The 23,752-nt window shown below is 38.5% G+C and overlaps 1 protein-coding gene across 5 annotated transcripts in view; it reads right to left on the bottom strand.

Moving 5' to 3' along the window:
- ITGB6 (integrin subunit beta 6) overlaps positions 1 to 23,752 on the bottom strand; it is a 43,109-nt gene that overhangs the window by 11,970 nt on the left and 7,387 nt on the right. Inside the window, exons 2-10 of one of the 5 annotated variants that reach the window (XM_042822580.1) lie at positions 16,234 to 16,298; positions 15,693 to 15,769; positions 14,836 to 14,915; positions 12,249 to 12,453; positions 10,876 to 11,122; positions 10,118 to 10,283; positions 9,382 to 9,543; positions 8,602 to 8,697; positions 3,987 to 4,076 (exon numbers count right to left, since the gene is read on the bottom strand). In XM_042822580.1, coding sequence (XP_042678514.1) covers positions 3,987 to 4,076; positions 8,602 to 8,697; positions 9,382 to 9,543; positions 10,118 to 10,283; positions 10,876 to 11,122; positions 12,249 to 12,453; positions 14,836 to 14,915; positions 15,693 to 15,753 — 1,107 coding nt within the window. In that variant the 5' untranslated portion in view covers positions 15,754 to 15,769; positions 16,234 to 16,298. Of the gene's footprint in view, positions 1 to 3,986; positions 4,077 to 8,601; positions 8,698 to 9,381; positions 9,544 to 10,117; positions 10,284 to 10,875; positions 11,123 to 12,248; positions 12,454 to 14,835; positions 14,916 to 15,692; positions 15,770 to 15,875; positions 15,916 to 15,942; positions 15,999 to 16,233; positions 16,299 to 23,571; positions 23,666 to 23,752 lie in introns of those variants that run through there. The other 4 variants (XM_042822582.1, XM_042822577.1, XM_042822581.1 and 1 more) reach the window with 4 other exon arrangements.

Raw genomic sequence — 23,752 nt, 5'->3', positions numbered from 1 at the left:
CCTCTATTTTAATATATATTTAACTTCAAAATATTTTTATAGCAACTTAGGTTACACAACTTAGCCTTAATCCAAAGCCTGTAGCAGGACATGGGGAAATTCCCTATGACTTCATCAACTCATCAATCCAGTAAACGGAAATTTTTCAAAAGCACCTTAGCAATCACAGAGCAGAAGTCTTACTGACTTAGCTTTGTGCTCTTGCAAGCTTAATTGCTTTACAGAACACCCACTGTACTTCAATCAGGGTATGAGGATCTTGCTGATCTTCCTTCATTGAGTCATTCAGTAAAGGCATCAGGATGATTCACTGGAGTAAAGGTCTGGGAAGGTTAAAAAAGTGATGTTGACTGAAACTAAAGGAGACTAGTTACAGGCCTACACAGACAGCATCTCCCTGTCCTTGTACACATCCTGGATTCTCTGGAATTTTTTCTCAGGGTTGAGACTAGGTTCTTTTTCTAAATGTCTTTCGGAAAACCTGGTCAGTAAACCAAAGCACTTTAAAAAAGGATAGCAACACATCCTGCAGGGTGTGTTTGCATAACATCCAGTGCTCTTTCCACCATGCAATCCATGCACTGGCCATCAGGCTGTTCATTTTGGTAGCTCTGGATGAGTTCAGTTTTTCCCCTTCATTTGTCCTGGAGTTGCTTATGCTGCTATTGGGCCAATGTAGAGATTCTTAGATAATGGTTTGTTTGGACTCCCGCCAAAGGACCAAATATAGCGAACCTTAAGGCAAAACTGTGAGACTTTGCATGTATTAATGTTATATCACTGAATGTTCTCTCAGCTGCAAAATTACTACACCCAAGCACAATACATCCATGAGAGAAACTTAAATGCTGCTGAACACAAAAGTGTAATACATTGATTGAGTCGTGGTGTCTGTACCAGTTCACTTATGATTCCCCTCCCGTATAAACATATTATTTCTTTGTGTTATTGTTGTGTAAGTTAAAAAGGAGCAATGCACTGAAAAAAAAAAAGTTAAATATTTCTAAAATGGTAAAATCTTGAAATAACCTCAATCAAAATGCCTGATACCTGTCCCAGTGCAAGTTAGAGTGCAACTCTGCAATACAAAGCCAAACAGAATAAAGCAGGCAGAAATATGCTTTCAGGAGAAAATGAATCATACTTAACATGAGAACGCCTTGTAACAAACATTTTGACAGCTTAGACTTTCTTGACTTGTTTACTTCTTCTCTGAAGCTTTTCGATAATGGTGCACGGTAAACGTTATTAACAAACCTTGTGTTTGTACAGCAAAGGCTGTAGAGTACTTTAAAAGTGTTAAAAGATAGAGCCTAACACTACTCATCTGGGAAAATAGTTATTAACTCTGTTTTTGTAGGTGAAAAACCATAAACTCTGAGTGTTGAACTGCACTGCTAGGAGTAGTGTAAAAGGTTTACAACAAAACTGGAATATGTCAAATAAGGTGTTTTTCAGTGTTTCCTGCTTGGAAAGGATTCAATCATGAGGCAATAAGGTTGTTAATCTTAAAGGCTAAGCGTAATAAAATGGGCTCTGGGAAATTTTGAAATTGTGACATGTTGCTACTCGTACAGTTTGTACGGTGCAAAACATACATGAGCTCTTAAGAACCTATGAGCAACTGGTGGATGGCCCAGACATGCTGTACCTGCGCTAGGACAGGATGAGCTGTGGCCCAGAGGCAGGAGCCCAGCTCCAGTAACCTCCTTCCAGCTGCTCCAGGACAGACTAAGCACTGAGCTCCTTGCTTCCTCCAGATCCTGCCCACAGCTGGCTGAACCTGGGATGGTGCAAGTGAACTTTGTACTGCAGGAGACAGAAAATATCAGCATGTTCAAAAAGAGGAGTAGAAAAAAAAAAAAAAAGGAAAGAAAAGGAAGAAGCCAGGCTAGCATTCTGTCCCTCATCACCATTTCCTATTGCCATTGGAGAAAAAACAGCGCTGTGCTGGATGGATCATGCAGGTCATGTCTTCTGCTCGTATTTCTTAGGAAGGATAGGCTTATTGTTGTTCTGAGATAGAAAGGAGAAATACTCTCATTCTAACTGGCAAATATGAACGGTGAGAATGTCAAAAAATAAAAACCTTCCCAGCATCTAACAAGACCGAAGTTGCCATAACAATGCAACTAGAGGAAATGAGGAGGAAATACTGTTAAGCACATAATATAACATTACTGTAAAATCACCAGGACATGTCACTGGGACAATTATTTTACATTTTCCCCATATTTGTTGGATAAAATCTGGTGTTTAGCTGTTAAAGGCAGTAACATCTGTCTTTCTGTCAGAGCCCCATCCTCAAGAAATCCAGATGTGACAACTGACAGGTCAAACTCCAGAGGTGAAATCCTGACGCCACTGCCCATTTAGGGCTAACTGTACTTCTGACAATTGTTTCTCCTTAATCATTATAATGCATTGACCCCACCAAAAAAAAGCCTTACAGTTCTTTGCTCATCTAAATTTTCCATAGGAAAGAATGATATTTTGTATTTCATTTTAAAATCGCAATCAATTATGCTGCACTTAGTAGACTTGAAAAATTTGTTTTGCTTTTCCATTATTATGTCCAAAATAATTCGGGGGCATAATAATAACTATATTATGCTGCAGGTAAGAGGAAGATCAGAAAAACAAATCAACCAGCCAACCCAGAAAGAAATAGAAAATGCCCTTCGCAAAGCATTATTTTTCATTGTAGCCAAAAGTTAGAGCAAGTTTCTAATAAAAAGGAGGATAAAAAGGAGTAAAGAGAAAACTCTGTGACATATCGACATATAAGAAGATGTACATATATATGTATGTGTGTGCATGTGTGTATGTATATACCTGTGTCAAACTGTCTAAAAACATTCCCCTGAAGGAAAGGGACCAGGTAGCAGGAATGCATTTTACAAACGGAGTTCTGAAGAGCAGCTCTGTATTTACCTTTCTGTCATATTCACAGTCTTTCTCAGTATTACCAAAAACAACCCATTTGAGACTTCTCTTGCCTCTTGTGTTTTGCTCTTCAAAAACCTCAAAACAGCCTCACAGGGGCAGCATCAAATTGCTAAATCAGAAAACAGCACTGATGACAGGGTAGTGCTTTTCCCCAGACATTCCTGTGGAAATGTTGGAGCATTCTCCAGGGACAGTTACTGATAGGATGGGAATTATTGCCCTGCAGAAGTTTTGAGCAGGAAGACATGAATTCCTATATAAAAGAAAGCTTTGAAACAAGTGTGAAATAGAGGACTACAAGATAGAAGACATGCAGATGTGAATTCTGCATTCCAGCACAAGTAAAGAGAGACAAAAGCACAAAGGAATTTTGTTTGGAAAACCATGAAACATATAGCTTTAAATAACAGAGCAGTCAACCTCAAGCATTCACTGCAATCTCAATGAATGCAGATGTAACATACTTTGAAAATACATGCATAATGCATGCGGAATATAGGATGGATGCACAAAAAATGCTTTTCAGCAAAGTGCTGCGAAAAAGCTGCCTGTGCCGTGGTACCTAACATCAGCTCTGTCACTCTCTGTTCTTCTCTGCAGAGCAAAGCCAAGTGCTAGTAACACAGTGCCCTATTCATTTGCTCAACAGTACTATGATCACTAATGGATAACATAAGTTAATTGTGAGTTGTGTGACTAATGGGGGTGTCTCATTGCTGTGAGTCTAAATCTTGATTGTTAACAATTTTCAAATGGCAATTTTTACTTCCTAATCTACAGAGTGATTCTTGCCAGAGCATTCTGCTAACTGAGCATTTCAGTAGAGAGTAATATATTGTCAGTAAAAGTACTGGTACTGCGCTCAATCCATCCTTGGAGCAAACAAAAGTTCCCCTGTAGAGGTCAGCAACTAAACACACAAAATTGTTCTTGTCATCAGTACTGAAAAAGAATCAAAGGTGCTTGGATTTAGCAAATTGCACTCTAACTTTGAAAATGGAAGCACATAGAAAGAAAACAGATTATTGTAACCTTACCTGATACGCAGCAATGATCAGCTGGAGAATATTTCCGGAATCCTCCTGCAGTCGTCCAACAGTAGCTCCAGGAATAAGCTTTGCATAGTTCTGAAAACAGTGAAAAAAAGAATAAAAAAAAAAGACTAGTTGACAGAGTAGGTGACAAGGACCTGCAGTCTGGAAATGAATGAACTACAGTGGAGCCAACTGAAATAAATGATAGTGACGTTTTCAAGGACTCTGGCTGATCCAATGGCACACTTGTCATATTGGAAGAGGTCTTAAGGAGAAGCATTAGTTTCACTGACAATTAGTGGGAAATAAGTTGCTAAGTGTGCTTACGAGTTTGACACCGGAGTATTTTCTAGCTTTTTTTTCTTTAACTTAGAATGAATATATACGCAACAGTTGTGTTTTACTTTAAAAAAAAACAGAACAAACAAACAAATAAAAAACAAAAAATAGATTCAGCTGCTCAACTGTTGCTGTAATATTCAAATGCTTTAGACACAACATTCAGTAACGACAGCCACCTTTTTTTTTTTTTTTTTTTTTTTTTTTTTTTTTTTTTTTTGCCTTTCCATGCAACTGAACATCTTGAATTTTAATATAGGAGGACACAGAAATCTCTTAACAGAAAACCTCTTAGTTAAGAGATTTCTACTAAGGACTACAAGAACTTTGAACAAAGATGCTTAAAAATCTGCTGCTAGTTTCCAATTGCTGTAACACCCCACACATCTCCCAGTGATCAGGGGCTGTAGTTGACCGTATGTTGACTTTATGTTAATAAGATAATACCAATTTAATAATTGATTTCAGTGGAAAGTTTCTTCTTTCCTTTCTGCTCTCCTTTCCTTTTTCATTAAATTCACTGTGATGCTAAAATAACATCCAGCAGATAGATTTTAAATACACTTGGTTAAAATTTATCTTGGCTGATTGTTAACTACATGAATTTCAGCTGCATGTACCTATGCCTTTTGAAAACAGCAAACAACCACAGCTAAAAATACACTTTGTAGCATTCATTTTTCTTCTACAATTCATCGTATGAGTGCTGTTATTTTAATCGCAAAAAATCCAGAGAACTATTAATAAATATGGATAATCTGATAGCCTTGTATCCCTCCTATGCTTCACATCTCCCAAAGCACTGTGATTACTTTATACATTATGTATGGAATACCTGTCATTCATTGCAGTTCTGAAGTGCTATTGTAAATCAGTGGGATTAACTGCATTTTGTGTTCCAGCTGGTGACTTCGCATTCCTGACTCCTCTTGTGCTTAGTGCTTTCTCAAGGATTCTCAGAATACTGAAACACTGCATTTTGTAGATGCGGACCTCCCATGAGCTGATTATATATTGGGAGGGAGATGATAAACCTGGAATTTAAAGTCTAGCACCCTTCTAATCTGCGGCATGCAAAACAAACAGCAGAGGTATTCTGTTCTGAAGACTTTCTCCTCATAGAAGAAAACTTCACTGCATACTGATGCAAGGATGATGGAGCACGCCCAGTGCAAGTGTGACCCTTCAGTTCCATAGTTAAACCCCACCTCTCAGCACGTATTTCTGTTTAACCATTAATGGAGGCAAAGTGATGCTATTATATGCTACCACCATAAAATTATCCAGAGAATGCCACTGAGTTCAGTCTTTTAGCAAGTATTCATTAAAAGATGAACTGCATTTTTCTAGCAATTCTCTCATTCACCATTAGTGAAATTTGAGAATTACATATTTGAGCTCAGCGGGGTTAAATTTAACTTCCAGCAGTGCAAATGACAGAAGAATTTTCAGCATACATAAGGAGTTGTGCTAAATTTAATGAATAATCATTTGAAATTCTGAACAAGTTTGAAGATTGGTATTTTTAGTCCAATTTTCAGCAGTGAAACACAGTTTGAAAAAAACTCAGTTTTCAAGCTGTAATTTCTTGTGATGCATTTATCTATATGTATTCAAAAAAGAATAATTTTTGCCATTATTACACTGAGGAAAGGCTAAAGAGAGATTTTTTCCCCCTCATCTAGTTTGAATAAATTTTAAAAGAATTCTGTTTGAAATCAAATGATAACAGCACTAATGATAATTACTTGAGGGAATCTTGGAGTGTTTTCTTTTATACCAAAATGGGATTTAAAGTTAATAAAAATGCCACAGAAATATTCACAAATATTTTCTAACTGAATAGATTTAGAGAATAAATACACTCCCTGCTGCTTCGGTAAGGATCAGCAGAGACTAATAATGCAAAACATTAGACAAGTGAATATATTTTAAAATAACTTTTCTTTTAAAAAAAATTGTTTTTAAAAATCAAATCTCAAATGATCAGGGCTCAGTGTAAGAACTTCTGCTCTCTTGCATTTAATTCTGAGTGGGCTTATGTGCGTTTCCATGTGACTGCTTTAAAACATGGCCAACCTGGCAAGGAGAGCATCAGACCTCAACCTTCATCCTCTGGTTATTTCTATCCAGTGGATGCATGCTTGCACGGAGGATCAAAAACTAGAACCTGCTATGTTACAGGTGCATATATTCTGTGTGTGTACAATCTATATTCAGTGGTATACATACATTTCAGTGGAAATTAAATGAAAATTCAGTTCAAGGGGATCAAAACAGATGAATTATTTTGGGCTAAGTTGTTGGGGATTATATAGGGCTAGAAATATTGAATAGGCTTTTGCCAGTCTGAACACTGAACTTAAGAACACTGGAATCCATCAAGTTTATTTAAAGAGATGCTGACTGAGTCCTCATAGTCATTTTAATGCATGCTGGTCCTTAAGAACTGAATTATAAATAATAATGGTCCAGTTTGGGATCTGATATAATTAGATGCTGTGTACAAGAAGATTTTAGATGAGCCATATGGATATATATTAAAGGATAATCAAGTTTAGGAGGTTCTCTAATAAGGAGAGTCCATCCACTGAGGCTTTTAGACAATGCCAGAACAAGTGTGGTTTAATGGCGATGACCAAGTGCCAATTCAGCCTCCTCACCCAGCTCTTCCAAGCCCCATCAACACTGACCTTAACTCAAGAATAGACATCTCTGCCTTGCTTTGTTCTTTTTGAACTCTTAAATGTGGATAAGTGCATGACTACATTTGTATTATAAACTAGAATCCTGTTTGTATGTCCTACATCAATCATGAAAGGAAAAAACCTGTACTCTGAGAATGACATATAAATTTTTGTGTTTGCTTTGTCTGATTTTCTGTGTCACCTACAGAATGGAAAGCAGAGCAGAACAACTATAGAAATCCAAATAAGTGACGGAAAGCAGTATTGAAAAGATGAAAGAAGCAGATAGAATATATTCAGTGGGAATTCTCTATACCCTACAAGATAGAAGATAACAGCTTTTTTTCTTTTCTAACTAAGAAAGTAACAAGAACAAAAATTCTACAGTTGGTTGAACAATAGCCTGCATTTTTCTTTAGCTATAAATCTCCGTTTAGTGTTCCCAGTGAACAAAGGGTGCCACTTGATAACTTTGATATTGGTATAACACTGACACAGGAAACTGAAATAGAAAACTGCTGATAAGAGCACTGTTGGCCAACTCTGAGGGTGACCACCTGCAATTTCTAAAGGAAAATATAATGCCATCAGTAAGAGAAAAGGTTTTCTGGGACAAAATATAGCTCTGTAAATGAGAGGTACTTCCAAAGAACCTCCTAGAACAGCCCCTATTTCTGCAGCTCCTATTGACATTGGTGAAAATATCTCATTGTTATGAAGTGGGCCTCTATTAATGGATGAGAAATAATGAGATTTAACTAACGTTACTTAATGCAAAAAAATTTAATTCATCTATGCAGGTTCCCACTGCATTCATTAGTAAATGATTGCTTTCTTCTACTCTGGATTTTAATTTTCACTCTTCAGCTCAGAATTCAATATACATTCTAAAAGTGCTTGAAGGCGAAGAGTGCTTTCTTTCATTGCTAATGCTGTCATCTGAGAATCAGTTTCTGAAAGATTTCACTCATGCAACTTTTGTCCAACAGTTGGAGTATTATCTTTTCTCAGACAGCTCTACAACTAGATCCAGTCACAGAATCACTGGAAAGTATTCCTTGGGCCACAGAGAGAACAGAAATTAGAAACAGAAAACAGTACTGATGAGTACTGAAAGAAAAGTAAATAAAATTCCCAGATCAGTTAAATAAATAAATAAATAAATAAAGAAGAACCTACATTATTTCACTGTTGAGCTTAAAGACATATATTTGTCAGAATGCATTCTTGTTTTATTAAAGGAATAATAGGCTCCTTATCTACCCTCACAAATACAAAAGGCTAATCACAGAGATGGTTCCAAATAGTGTAGAAATGCCTCGTTTGTTAGTCCTTGTTGATTGACTTGAAAATTACAGTATGATTCACCTTGAAATCCAATTTAAAGTAATGTAAGGACATCAAAATCAATACAGGAATCAGCATTCTTTAAGTAAAAGAGTCTTTCTGTGACTCCGATATATGATTTCCTAGATACTTTTATTACATAAATGTCTTGCAGAATTGGCTCCTAAATACTGGAGTGTATCAGCTATGAAAAATAGTGAACCTATTAGCAAATACTGGAGAACTGAAGATTTTAGTTTACTCACCTCGTATGTGTGAACTTGTTCATTCGTGACAGCAAAAATTACCAAAACATTGTTTTGCACAAGTTTGTCAATTAATTGTCCAATTGTGGGGTACTCCTGAAGGCAAACAGAAGAGAGCCTGCATTAGTTTCTCCAGGTATGTCCAGATGCTAATTATCACCGATAAAACATAGTTAAGTGACCATAATTGATATTCTGCTGCATAAAATGAACTATCATTAGTCATCAGGCTATATATTAAAAAAAAAAAAAAAAAGTGTGTGTAATTTCCTTGCCTTGTTTTATGGATGTCCCTTAGAGGGAAGTATGGTGTTACTTTCCACACTTTAGTAGCATTGTGCCAGCAGAACAGGGTATGTGCACTAGTTTGGTCACTGAATCTTAAGCTGAAAGTTTTTATCCTTTGAGCAGCGGCCTTAACATTTCTGAATTTCTGCTGAATTCACATCCTCCCTTCCAGGGAAGTAGGTTAATGCAAATTTTGTTACCCCTGCATAAGGTAATACTAGTCAGTCTGGTTCCACGTGTTTTCTTGGTTAGCAGGAATAAGAGATACAATTTTATTTTATTTTTTTTTTACTTTTAGTTTTTTTGTCACAATTTGTCACAATTCCACATAAACCAACTGTTCTCTTGTAACTAACATTTGCAACTAAAAGTAAAGCAGATAATAGTAAATGTTTAGCTTCTGCAGCTTCCGTGCATTTCAGTGATTAAGGTACACTTCCACTAGGTTTCTTCTTTGCTTCTTTGAGTTGAACAAAATTTAGAGTGAATTACCAGAATAGTTGACATGGAATATTCATTATTGTGGTCCAAATGACAGTTCCCATCATTAGGAATAACAATTCCAGCTAGCTTGCTGTCCATCCCAAAGTGGGAATCAGCATCACTCACAAACACCAGCAAATGCAGAGAGTCATTCCTCCATCCAATTTTTTCCTGTCATTTAAAATACATTAGTTCAGTAGACTGTATTACATTCACAAGCAGGAAAGCATCAAAATACTTGGAGAATGGCATCTCAAAACAAATCTTAAAGAGTGCATCAAAAACATCACATCACCTATTCTAAGAATGAGCATCATCAGTTTGAAAGAGACTATAGTTTTCATTCTGATGTCTTTGGCTAAATTTTCTATTCTCATTTTTGTGTTTACGAAAAAGTGTTGGCTCTGTTCAACTCAGTCTGCTTAATACTCTAAGCATAGTTCACCCAACATTTTTAGATAAAAAAATTATTAAGGGAACAGACCCAGTAGTTATGCAGTTCATATTTTATTTTATTCCTGGCAATTAAGTAGAAACAATAAAATATGGCAATATTCATGTATGTTTAACATGTTACAGCCAAAAGTATTTTCACATAAACCTAATGAGGCTCTCGGATCGCATTAAAACAACAACAACAACAAACAAATGAAAATAATGATCTACTCCTTTGAATTATAACCATATAATACTGGAAGTGGATATATACAGAGTAACTTGTATCATATCTAGAATTTTCAATTACCTTGCAAACAGCTGCCTGCATAATTGCATCAAATCCTCCCTCTGGAGTATCTATGTTAGCAGAGATTCGCTGTCCTTTTACAATTTCATTGAATCTTTCGGCATCATTTGTCAGTGACAAAACATGCTTGTATCCAAAGGTGGGCAAGCACTCATATGGCACACTTCTGCAAAAGGAGTGAGACAACTCATGGACAGTGCAGAGAGAGAATCCCTACAGTGGCTACATGGCAGGCCTTGCTGGATTAGTTTTTGGTTTTGCATCTCTCTTCTGTGCTTGAGAGTAAATGAAACTGCCGTTCTGTGTTGGGTTTCAGTTTGAACCCCTTTAGCATCACAGCATCATAAAATTTCTGTCTCTATATAAATGTATACATGTATATTCTAGCAAATAAAAATAAATACATAGTTATTCTAAATATCTCTTTGCTACTCTGTTAAGCACATTTGTAATTAGCAGCAAAACTATAGAGCAGAATCACTCTCAAATTCCTCTCTTCAAGTAACGTAGCAGTGTAAGGTGAGGTTGGATCTTGACAATATTTGGGATCCCATCCAACCCAAGCCATTCTATGATTCTATGCAACAAATTAATGAGCAGTGTAAAGCTCAAACAAATCTTATTTCCCAAACTGACTCAGTTACTACTGGAATAAGGAAGGGATTCCAATGGGGTTGCAAAATTGGATTTTACCATAAGGATTAATATTATGACTAAATGTTAGCATGCAAACAAATACAGGTACTTTCCCTGCCTACCTGCAAGGGTTGTTTATTTCTTCAGCTGTAGTTTTGATAAATGGTGAAACTGGTTTTTCAACAAAAGATCCAAAACCCAGTCTGAAGTTGCTTGTCAGTTTTGACATTTCTTTGGAAAGAGTTGAGCCTAATTCTTTTATTGTATTCAGGTCATCATCCATGGAAGCTGAAAGATCCATGAGGTAATAGAGGTCAATTGGATAATCTTCACTTTGCCGAACCTTGATCTGGATTGTTTCTTCATGTCCTGTGAAAGTCATGGGAAGATGGGATACATCTTAGTACTTATAAGAAGTAATAAGCAATGGTGCTTAGTTCATAAACTTATATATGGCAAGAATTATTTAGCACTTTAAGCCACCTGTGCAATTAACAAATAACTGGTCAGGCACTGGAGCAGCTCCCCAGGGCAGTGGTCACAAACCCAAGCTGCTGGAGTCTAAGAAGCATTTGAACAGCACTCTCAGCCATATGGTCTAAATTTTGGGTCGTCCTGTATGGAACCAGGACTTGGACTCAGCAATCCTTGTGGGTCCCTTTCAACTGGGGATACTCTATGATTCTGTGATAACTTTACAAACTCTCAGGCAACAAAAATCTCAAACTGGCTGTCTAGAAAATTAAAAGCAATTCTGGTGTATTTTCTAAACCATTCCTCAGTAAGGCCCTAGTTGTAGACTCGGAACTGATGGCTGTGATTAAAAGATATGAGAACATCCTTTCAGCAGTATGCACCTTCAGAAAATTTAGATATGAAGATCATTAAAGCTAAAGGAAGCACTTACGGGATGTGCCACACACATTAAAAAATCAGAGTGTGTACCAAGTTTTACTCTCAGTTGTAGTACTGCAGTATGACCTAACTGGGTGTTTCTTGTGTTTTCTTAGTCCAAGCATTACACAGGAAAAGAATCACGTCTCAAAGACCCCAGAGTAGGTATAGAATGCTTCCATAAATGTCACTGCTACCTTGTAAATCCTCAAAGCAAGATTTTTATACTGCCTCTGAGATACGCTGTCTGCCAGATCTGCAGAGGGAGAGGCTGAGAGACAGGGCTGGAGAGATATGGGGGCTTTCCATTCTTTCACAGACAACTTATTTCCCAGAGAATGCAAGAACTGAACATTAAATCCTTAGTTTTGATGATGGATCCAGCACTTCTGAAAGTATTCCTTCCAAACTTAACAATTATCCGATGAGTCAAACAACCGATAATTTCAGATTGAACATCAATATTTTATCTTTGTCTTTTTTTTTTTTTTTTTTTTTTTTTTTCCCCCACTAGTCTGAGTGTATAACAGTATCTCAGTATACATCATGAACAGGAAAATAAAATAAAAAAAAATCTGCATTTATGACCTGAGTGACTTACCTGGTCGCAGCCTGAGTGTTAATTTCTGGGGAGAAATCTGTGTGACATCAGAACTGTCCTTCTGGGTTGCTATAGTTAGAGGTTTGTTTCTGTGAATTTCCACTTCTGAAATGGGAAATTCAATCAAATTCAACTGGCATCCTTTTGACAAAAGGTTTTCTGGGGTATCACACCTCCCATGAATTCCAGCTGAGTCTGTGTAATTCTAAAGCAAACAGGAAAAGAGATGGATGAGTTAAATATATTTACTGACCAGCCACCAGCAGCAGCTGACAAAAGGTCAATCGAATGCCAAAGAACTAGAAACAAAGGTGCAGATTATACAATGAGTGCAAACTAATTCAGAAGGAGATCTAGAGGGCACCGAAATCTCAATTTGCCCTTCGTGGGTCATGTCCCACAGGTGTATAATTAATGTAACTTACACCACTTTAGTGTCCTGGGAAAAACTACTCTACTGTTGGGGAATGGGAATTATGCCACTCTCACTTGGCTTCTTGCAGCTCTGGGAATGGGAACACAAAGCCCTTCTGAGCCTGTTGTTGTAAGCAAAACACTTACAGGTCTATCTCACAAATTCACCAGCCTTTCCTAAGCAGTTTTGAACTGCTGGTGGAACATCATTTAATAACAGGAGAGCAAATAATAAATTCCTACAGATTCTGTGAGAAAATGGAGGCGCGGTGCACATAATTCTCTGGACTCTTTGTTTTCCTTTGATCTACTCTTTCTCCTCAGCCCTTATTTTACTAATTCATTGAACCAGCAAACACCACAGCTCCCCTCTTTCTCCAGAACTGATGGGGTTCCCACTACTCTGATATGCCCACTCACATCTGGCTCAGCATCCTTCTCCACCTCCCTCCCCCATAGAGGGAACTGCAAGCCTATCGATATCACCTGGATATCTTGCAGTTGGTTCTGGCTCCTCATTTCAAAGCACTTGACATACAATTCTCCCTGCAATGCAAACTCACATTTCACATACAACATGGGCATTATCCCACATAGCAGTGAGGTTAGTGGTTTGTTTCATGAAGAGGCTTTGATGCCTTATTACCACTTCCTAGAGCTATGTCTAGAATTTAGACCTGCAGGTCAGTCAGTTATCTCCTGAATTGAAAACTGTTATGGCCAACCAGACTTTTTGACAAAAGCTGGGAAGTGCCTGGCAGAACTAACATCAGAACACCTCCTGCCTCATTGATGGCCGTGGCCCATGGCATGGGACAGCTCTTTTCTCCCTGGTTTGGCTGAACTGAGATTGCTTGCCCATTACACCACAAATAATATCTCAGTTCAGTCACTGAGGAACTTTCTACCCAAAGCAAAACATATTCACTTTAAACTTATTAAGAACAGAAAACTTATTAAGAACAGAATTCAGCCTCTCCTTGTAATCAAGACTTCATCACTCATGGCTGACACTTGTCAGAGAGCTCACGTATTTTTGTGGAAGCAACACAGGTGAGAACAGCAATTTATCGTGCTTCAGACCAAATCTGACAACCTTGCTCAGAGAAGACTCTCACCAACACCTTCTTCACTGCACAAAGATCAGTGTTACAGAGCTTTCACAGGGAGAACTATACCACCTTCTGTAGTTACACACTTTTAATTGCTGGCTTTTTGAAACGTGCATGCAGAGGCAAACTCATGTTTCAGATATACCTAGAAGGCACATTTTTCTCCTATAGAGGATTTTTTAAGTCAACACGTTGTTTTTCATTTTCTCAATGTATGTGGCAGTATTTCAAATCCTGATCAAATTTCAAGAAAATCCTGTTTTTGTGGCTGACTGCAAACAGAAATTCCTGAAAACACAGGAGTTTCTAATGTTTTGTTGTTGTAAATTGGGTGGGTTTCTTTTTTTATTTTTGGAGTGTGTTGTTTCGTGTGTTTTCCTCCCATGGTAACATTATATACAAATTGCTGAATTATATTTAGCAATCTCCTTAAAAAAAAGTATTCTTTGATCTTTGTGAGTTACTTCATACAGCGATACAGTATTCCTCATCTATGTGTTATTCTGCTATTTTTAAAAGGGGGGAATATTTTCTGATTTACAATTCTGCTGCTATCATGAAAAATATTCAATTTCTCACTATTTCTGGCAATTTTTAAATTACAATAGCTAACTTTCTTGCCAGAATTAATTAACTAAGACCCAGAAGACTTGCTAGGAATTATGGAGGTATTCATCACCTTTCACAGGGGAAAATTTTAAAAGCAGAGATGGTAATTGGCTTGCTCAGAGTTACACAGAAAGCCTGTAAGAGTTCTGTAGGAAACAAATCCAAACATTTATGTTAAAGCCCTATGTTTTAGCCAAAATACTCACACCTATGTCATAATTAATTAGAAAACTGACACTACTGTCATATTTGAAATCAGCCAGAGCCGATACTACAGATATTAATACAGCTTAAAGTCTGTATTTGAATTTCCCTTTTGATTCCTAGGAAGGCTTCGCTAAGCACTGCATGCGTTACAAAACCATGGGCTAACCCTGTTAAGTCAATACTTTGTCACTCAGAGCCACTACAAACATTTCAAGTTTTACTTTGAAATTTTTGGTATCATCTACCTCTTGGAAGCACCAAGCACAGTGCGGTCCGGAAAGCAAACAATCTTCACAAGTCACTCCACTTTCCTGAGAACAGGTCCCTAAGTTTAAATCCAAGAAGACAAAAGGCTATTAATAACGTGTTTAATCATTCAGTCCGTGATGAATCTGCTCACATTGAGAACATAGGAAGCAAAAGCTATAAACATTTAGCCATACGTAGTGTTACTGATAAAGCCCTTCCCTAAAGATAATATTTCTATTGGTAGAACATTAACTCTCTGGGAAAAACAAAACAAAACAAAGAAAACAGCAGCAACACAATTGCTGATAATTAATATACTTCTGCATGCTTTATAGGTACACATTCACTGAGAATATAGGAATGTGCTACTGTGTTTGTTCCAGTGCACTTGATAAAGATTTGTGTTTGTTTGTGGTACGGGGCAAAACATTGCCAGCATAACCAAAACACCAACAGAGACACCAAACCACAGATGTACACATGCTCACACTTTATACCTAAAATTGCTTCACCCAGGTCTGTAAATTCTTGATATTATTTTAATTTTTTGTGAAAGTGCTGGTGAAACATTGAGACCTTGTACGGTATTAAGTTTCTCAGTGGATCAAACAGTGATTAGTATAACCATAACTACTCGGATGCCTACCTGTTTCATACATATTGTGCTATGCAATGCCCACATAAATCATAGACAAATTCACAGGGCTGCCTTTCAGCAGCATGTCAAGAAAACAGTCGTCAAACAGAAAGTAACAATTAAATACAGGAGACAAAAAACTATTTCATATCAACTTAAAGCAAGAAACAAAGCAAAAATGGTTTTGAAATGCATCTCACTGCTCCTGAGTCTTACCTTGCACATAATTATTTCTTTGCAGAAATAGGAAAAAGAGGCAAAGCAATTCAATCCCCATTCGTTTTCAGTGCTGGCTGTGTGACAAAAAGTGTTAGCGTGTTAATTATAGTCCACGGAAAGGTAGAATGTTGTAAAAATCATCATACATTCCCAAAGTGTATGTTTTCAGATGTCACCTACAACGGACCGCAAGGAAACTTCAAACCTATCAGCACAGAGCATGAATGAAAATGAAAACAACAGCTACCTGGGCAGGTAAAGACGGCAGGCTGTACATAGAAGTAACCTGAACATGGTTATCACTTCCTTGTTTTCCTGTACTCCTTATAAGGTATACAATCAGAAGGAAAATTCATTCAGGTGAAGACTTCTGTCAATTCCAGTTACTCTGGGTCCTAAAGCAACCCATCTGAGAACATTTTTTTTTTTTTTGTGCATGTCTGCATGTGTGTATTGAGCCACTCTAAAACAATTCCTTTAATTGTTCCCTGAGAGAATACATTAGGTAAGAGGTCGTAAGGTTGCTAAGTGAATATACCTGGAGAGATGTAAAAATCCCATTTTTTCAGATTCCCTGGTGTGGAGGGAAGCTTGTAAAGGCAGCTGTTTAAAAAAAAAAAAAACAAAAAAAAAAAAACAAAAAAAAAAAACAGAAATTATTCAGTTGTCACAGCTGAGGGGCTGGATCTTGAATAATCTGGCTTTGGTTATTCAAGATACAGAACACGTTGATTTTATTAACATTGCAAACTGGAAAGGAAATGCTGCAATTGTGGCTTTTTCTTAATATGCAGAGGAAGGAATAACTGCATTCCCAGTTCTGAAACTGACTTGAAAAAAATCACTTCAGCTTCAGCCCCACAAAAGTGCCCAAACATTCAGTAGCACTATAGCCCAGATAAAAAAAATATGATATTGCTATCTCTTCCCCCTCCAACCCAACTAGAAATGGAGGCAAAATATGCGGTTCTTACAACATCATTAAAAGAAATTAAATGTATTTTTCCTAGATTTCATCTAGCTTTTATGTTATGCTACTCTTGGTTTTGAAAACGATTGGTTCAGGACAACTCCTTTCTCATTGTGAGGGTCTACAACTGGTCTACACACTGCAGTGCAAAATTGCAATTTCATAGTTGCATTGCTGATGTGTCCTAAAAACATATAACCTGTTTTTCCACCATCAGAAATCCCACCAAAGCAGCAAAGCTAGCTTGTGAAACCGAGCTGCACTCATTGTGAAAACTGACAGGATCAGACCTCTCTTTTCAAACCTGGTGGTAGCTGCAATTTTGGGGCAGGATGTGACAGTAGGGATAGGTCTATACTAGTAAACCCAACATGCCTGGAAGCATTCCTGGGTATGGAGGCCAGCTGGCACGGAAAGAACCACATTTATGCTTGCAAATTGCCTATTGGGACCGTTCTAGCAACCAAATTGTGCCCAGAAATTGTTTGCAGAGAGTGTTAATTGGAAGAGGTCAAATTCCTGCCAGGGAAGCATTTTAACAGTTTCATAGCACAGAGAATCTCATTCTAGTGCCTGGAAACATTCCCAGGCACATCCGATTTTACTAATATTTACACAGTCCACAGGTAGTTTCATAGCAGCTCCAACTAGATTACGTCGAGCCTACCTTTGCCCTGCCCTCATGCTCACACCCCTTGGCTCTTACTGGTGTCCAAACAAACAGTGAGCTGATTCAACCTCATCCAATAAAAATCCACACACCTTCTGTAGGCGGGCTGATCTTTACCTGGCTGAGTTCCCTGCCCTCAGTCGCTGCCCACCCCAGTGCGAGCACCAGTTTGAAGGGAGAAGGAGGCAGACAGAGCTGGCAGAGAGATGGGAATATGGCAGTTTGGTTACAGCTCACCTTAGGCTGTTGTGGAACCACACCTTAACATTTCTATTTACAACAACATTCCAAAGTCTCCTTCGATTTCTTTCTATACCTAGGAGTGTCTTGCTCACCTATGACAATTTCTTGTGGCATGAAAAAAGCATAGATTAAATTATGTTCTCTTAGGTAGTGAGGATGCAAGTCTATGGAGGACAATGTCTGTAGTACATGAGGTCAAAAAGAAATGGAGTCGACTGAAAATGTTTGCTCATATGAAGACAAAATCCTACTGTAACTGCCATCCAACATGTTTTATTTCCCTTAATTTCTCTTTAATTTACATTTGTGTGCGTGTCCTATAATACTGTTGCTATGCCTACAGCCTCTCACAGCTCCAAAAAGCTAGTGCTTGCCCTTCCAATGTTGGAGTTCACTTTGCAGCTCTTACCAGCCTCCGGCAATATGACAACACCTCAAATAGTGTGCTCAAAGGACTACGTGGCAGTCCTTCAACTACCAGATACCAGACACCAGCAGTCTACAAGGGTAAGGACCAGCCAGCTGAATAGCTGGCAGTTAGAAAAAGCTTGTTTTCAGATTCAAAATACCAAAATTTTAAAGAAAGAATTATACAACCTACATAAAACTTACAAATACTGTTTGACATTATTGGTTTTCTGTTTGTGTAGTAACATTTTACATAGGTCCTGGCAAGGACAGCACAGCTGGGGGCTAAGTGCCTGCCTCTGAGTGGGATGGCTGTCAAATCTGAATTAGTCTTGTCTTCAGTAAAACAAATAAGTTTCACCAATTTATTGAAGACAGACCTCTCCAGATTGTCTGTAGAGCAGAGAAATAAAAGGACATGGCAAAACAAGTAACAACAAAAACAAACACACACAAAAAAGAGACAAGAACCAAGTTTCATTTTGGCTTTTAAAAACTCACACAGTGAGAAGATCATAGGACTGGGCAGAGTGGGAATGACAACTTCACTGACAGAGGCACAAGATGATTAGAGAAGTCTTGGGCAAGGCAAAAAAAAACAACAAAAACAAACAAACAAACAAACAAAGACAACTGAGTGTGAAGCAGATGCAACTTGTTTCGCAATGTCACTAAGTATCTGATGTGTTATCTAAAGATAATTTGGCTAGGAAGTTCCTCTACTAATATATTGTTTTAATGGCTTGAGCCGCTACACGTGCCAGAAAAAATGTAAACTGGAGTAGTCATGCTGATCAGGATAGGATGTGTAAAATCTCTGGGATCCTGGTATTGCTTGATTTGACAGCAAGATTTCCCTTCTTTAAGAAGTTATGTAATACAGTCTTGTTCTGTTAACCCAAATTAGAGGGATCAGCCCAACGAGGGAGATTACATTACAGACAGTGCAACTATCGCTGTTTTTATTCTCTACTACATGTTCATTTTGGAGCAAGTTCTGATCTTGCTTAAATCAGAGTTACGGTTTTACAATGACAGATTGCAGCAGAATACAGCGGTTATCTTGTATCTTTAGTATGAGCAATACTGAACAATGCAGGTCTGTGCTTCTTTAAAAGGTAATAAAATTTCTATAGGATAAAATCTTTACTGCATATTTTCCCCCATACCTGGCATTTATAATACATGAAGATAGCACAGAAAGATATTCTGGTCATCCAGTCAACCCTTAGTACATTCACCAAGGAGAAATCAACATTGAAGAGAGAGAGAGAGAGAGAGAGAGGAAGGGAGGAAGAAAGAAAAAAAAAGAAAATGTTGTGGATAGGGGATAAGAAATTAAAACAATATTAGCCTCAAGTTGTATTTCATTAATAAGTGTTCTTTCCTCTAAAAGCAATGTGTAACTTTTCTGACAAACTGAGCTGAATTCAGTGGTGAGTCTGGTGATGGGTCTCTAAATGTTTCACAATGGGAGGTGTTTACTTTCATTCAGATCTGAAAGTTACTTCATTTCAGAAAAAAATATCTCCTGCAAATAGCGTATAAACTGAGGTAGTGTGATTGCACAGACAGGGAGACCAGATCAAGAGACAGCAACAATTTTCTCCCGCTATACCAGACAAAACCTGCAAGAGGAGGCACATTAGGTCCAAAGAATGTTTAATAGTCAACGTAATGTCCCAACCTCATTGGACCAAGGGAAATCTCTTGAATTAGAAGAGATGCATACGGAGGAGAAATTCCTGTAGACAATCGCTCAGACTCATGGCTCTTAATTTGCAATGTTCATCTCATATGCACTCTCACTCTGAGAGCCTAGAATAAAACTGAGTAATCTAAAATCTGGATGTTTCGCAGGATGAAACAGTTGCGTGGATATTTACAAAGATGGGGGAAGTGCTTCCTGCCCTTCAGAAAACTGGTGTTTTCCTGCCCAGCCCTGTAGAAATGGAAGCAGTGAGATGGAGATCAGAGTTCAGGTCAAACTTTTTTGACCAGAGAGATTGTAACTGAAGGATGTGCAAAAGTCTACCAAAGAAGTGATACAAAGTAGATACAGCTTCTGTAGTTACCCAGTTTTGTTAATCTGCGCCAGGATAGCTGGGTGTAGCTGCAACAGAAAACAACCCCAGTCCAAAGAAACCACTGTCAGTATTAGAGCCCCGCAGAAACGACACAGGGTGTGGTAAGTGGAGATATGAGTGCCCAGTGACTGAGTTCCCATGGTTTGACTTCTAGTGGGCTGCAAGAACTGAATGGCTGCAGGTTGGGCAGGAAGGTTTCCCTGCAGCCCTGTGACTCAGGCCATGACTCATGCTTCTACCTCCTCTTGTTTCCGGCACAGTGCACTGCTGCTACACAAGGGCAGACTGAAGTCAGCAAGCCACCTCTTAGTGAACAGGGCGGAAATAGGAGGGATTGTTCACCAACTGTGCAGCAAACAGCAGGCAGACAACCCAGGGTGTTTTCAATCTGTGTTTACCTTACTCACAGCTCTGACCAAGCTTGTCACAGCCAAGGTTGTGAGCAAACCTTTGTCCTCAGTTTTCTTTGCGTGATTTAACAGTCTGAAAGATCTGTTTGATTTTCAGATTTGAATAAATTCTCACTCAAACCCAAATAGTCAAACCTCCAAATTGCACCAGGGCTCAAATGGAACTGGTAGAAAACCATGTGGTTTCCAGCTGGGATCTTCACTCAATCCACAGCATTCAGAACACACCAGGAATTTCCACATGGCCTACTGAATCTGGTCTGAGCTTCTGTTTGATTTTCACAAGTGCACTACACATCTATTTCTCTGTGTTTTAAAAGCAATGCTGGTGGGACCCCAGAGCAACATTCAGTGCTGTGCTGGTGGTTGGGATGGCCCTGAGCATCAGCTCCACAACATTTAACTTGACAGTAAGGGTGACAGAGCACTGGGACAGGCTGCCCAGAGAGGTTGTGGAGTCTCCTTCGACAGCAATGTTCAAGACCTGTCTGGATGCCTTACCTTTGCGACCTCCTGTAGAGTACCTGGGTTAGCAGGGGGGTAGGACTCAATGATCTCTCGAGGTCCCTACCAACCCCTGCAATTCTGTCAATCTGTGGCTGTTAACTGTGCATGACGTCAGACCTCTGCACATGAACTAGAGAACTCTCTGCAGATGCCCTCTTTCAGATGTACACTGAAAGCAAACTCTGCCTCCTGTCCCTGTTACAAAGGCAGTCCTGAGACACGCAACTTCAACTGCATAGCAAGAAGTGCTAAGGGTGAACAAGATGAGCTTGGTGACAGTGCTCTGCTTTGGAAAAAGCCAGTAGGAAATAGTAACTACGATGTATTCAGATCTGACTTATCTAGATGTAAATTTGAAACTACCAGGCTGGGATTCAATCACTGTTTAAAAGTACTTTTTTCCACTAGGATCTCATACAGAGAAAATGTATTTATATTATAACTGACCTTGTATACCTAGGGGTACAGAACTCCAGCGTTTTGCTGAAACATGGGGACTGAAAAACATTAATCTAGAATAGCCAGAATAGATAGTTCAACTCGGCTCTCAGACAGCTGCTACAAATGGAGAAAATGGGTTGACTGAAACGAACTGGATTTATGAAACTTTCAAAGAGTTATTCTGAACTTTGGAAGCATGGTTTCTATTCACAGGCATGCTGAATTCGGCACTCTCCTCCTGCCTGAGGGCCCGGGCTCTTGGTGGAAAGAGATGGATTTGGGGTTTCAGGAGCTCTTCGTGCAGAGTGCTGCCATCTAATGGCTGCTCTGCTGCTCTGGAGCAGAGAAAGATTACCTGGTAATCCTGTGGGCATAAAGATGATCAGTACTAAATCCACTACTGCCCATGGGCAATATTTTGTCTCACTCTGTGTTTTAGAACTTTCGGAAACAGTTATACCTTTTTTTAAACAATTTAGTTGTTTATGTTATTACCTTAAGGTTATAATTTTTTTGTTAGCATAATATTAAACACTTGAACAAAAACCACACCAGACCAAGAACATGCAAATAAAACCATCACTAGATAAAAATAAAATCAACTAACTCAGTTTAATTGCCCTGAGTAACACAAAAAGGATAAGGCACAGCATGTTTCCCTAACAATGCTTTCCAGGAATTCCAAATGAATCATAGAATGGCTTGGGTTGGAAGGGAACACAAGGATCATCAGACTCCAATGCCCCTCCCGCAGGCAGTGTCACCAACCACTAGGTCAAGTACTGGATCAGATACAAATCCTATCAGTAATATTTGATTGATATCCTCTTCTTGCTCCAGGTATATATGACAGCACTGCCTTGCTTTGGCTGAAAATTTTACAAGACTGGAATGACTGTAATGTAAAACAATTAAACATTCTTCATCCTTAATATTTTGCAGCATACCAGCACATCACAGGAGGCCATAGAGTCACGTTTCCTTTATGAACCAATAGATTAACAGAAATTTCAAAAAATACTGCTGTTATAGTAACATCATAAGATTGCTCAGACTGTCTCCCTGGCACAGAGGCAAAGAGAAAGTGGCTCCACTCACCTTTACGCTATATGCAAGAAATCAGCGAATTCTGTATTATCCAGTTTTCAGGCAAGTGAGTTCCATTTTGCTGCAATACTTTGACTCACACAGGTTTGTTCCTGTTACTCTCACTGGAAGAGTGTTTCAGAGACTTCACTCTTCTCATGGATGGAGACCCTCTAAACTCCAGATCGACTAACTTTCAATTTATATCCATTTGTTTTAGTGACAACATTGTCTGGTAACTCAAATAACTTCTTGCCCTTCCTAGCATTTGCCCTGCCCTTCATTCCCCTCCCCTGGATGTATTAATAGAAAGCAATTATATAGCTCTCATTCTTTGTTTTGTCCAGCGGTACTTCTCCATGTTTCTTCCAATGTTCCTTCTGAATTATAGGGGCAGACTCTTCCAGGATTCCAGAAGAGCTCTGACCACTGCCTCCTACACTGGTGTCTGTACTTGCGTACTCCTCGCTAAGCCACCTATAGCCTATCTAAGGAGAATCATTTTTGCCACTTCAATGGCACCGTTGCAGCTCTCTGAACATCCTTCCATGGCTGACCAAGATGTTATGCCCCTTCTCCCATACCCTTGCTGAGCCACAGTTTGTAACAGAAACCATTTCATTTTATGTTAAATCCAATCCCACACCTCCAGCTCTCCAGTTCTCCCACTCCATCTTTGTAAATGTATGGATGTTTTTGTTGTCTGAGCTTGCCACTTTTATCAGCAACAAAAGCATTAATAATTTCAGAGGTTAGCTGAAACAAGGATGCTTGAAATTCTGTCTGTAACCTCTAGGTAGCCCAACAATTCCCTTTTCAGATCAGATGGTATCCTACATACATATTCTCAGCACTTATACATTTTAAGAATTATTGTTTTCATCCCATTCTACTCTGTTTTAATCCACACATCTTTATTTATTCTTTTTTGCAGAATGTATATAACATTAATTAAGGTTAATTAATGAATCTGTAGGTGTGAGGTTGCCTCTTCTCTACTCTTCTCTCCTTTATTTTAGCAGGTCTTCTAAGTAGAACTTACTTCTGTACTTACAATTTAATTTGCTGCTTCTTGCATCATTTCAGGATGGGTTATGGACTTCATCCCACTCTGAGCCTACCCTGCTCTTTGGATTTAATTTTCAAATTTGGAAATGTTTGTTATTACTTCTACAGATGCTTCCCATCTTGATTCCATTTTTCTACATGATGTATACCATTCTCTTCACAGAAAA

This window comes from Centrocercus urophasianus, unplaced genomic scaffold, assembly GCF_019232065.1.
Source record: "Centrocercus urophasianus isolate 14NV4802_14NV808 unplaced genomic scaffold, USGS_Curo_1.0 seq_20, whole genome shotgun sequence".
Classification (NCBI taxonomy): Eukaryota; Metazoa; Chordata; class Aves; order Galliformes; family Phasianidae; genus Centrocercus; species Centrocercus urophasianus.
The sequence above is the reverse complement of the archived record's forward strand: the minus strand, read 5'-3'. Positions and strand labels throughout refer to the sequence as shown.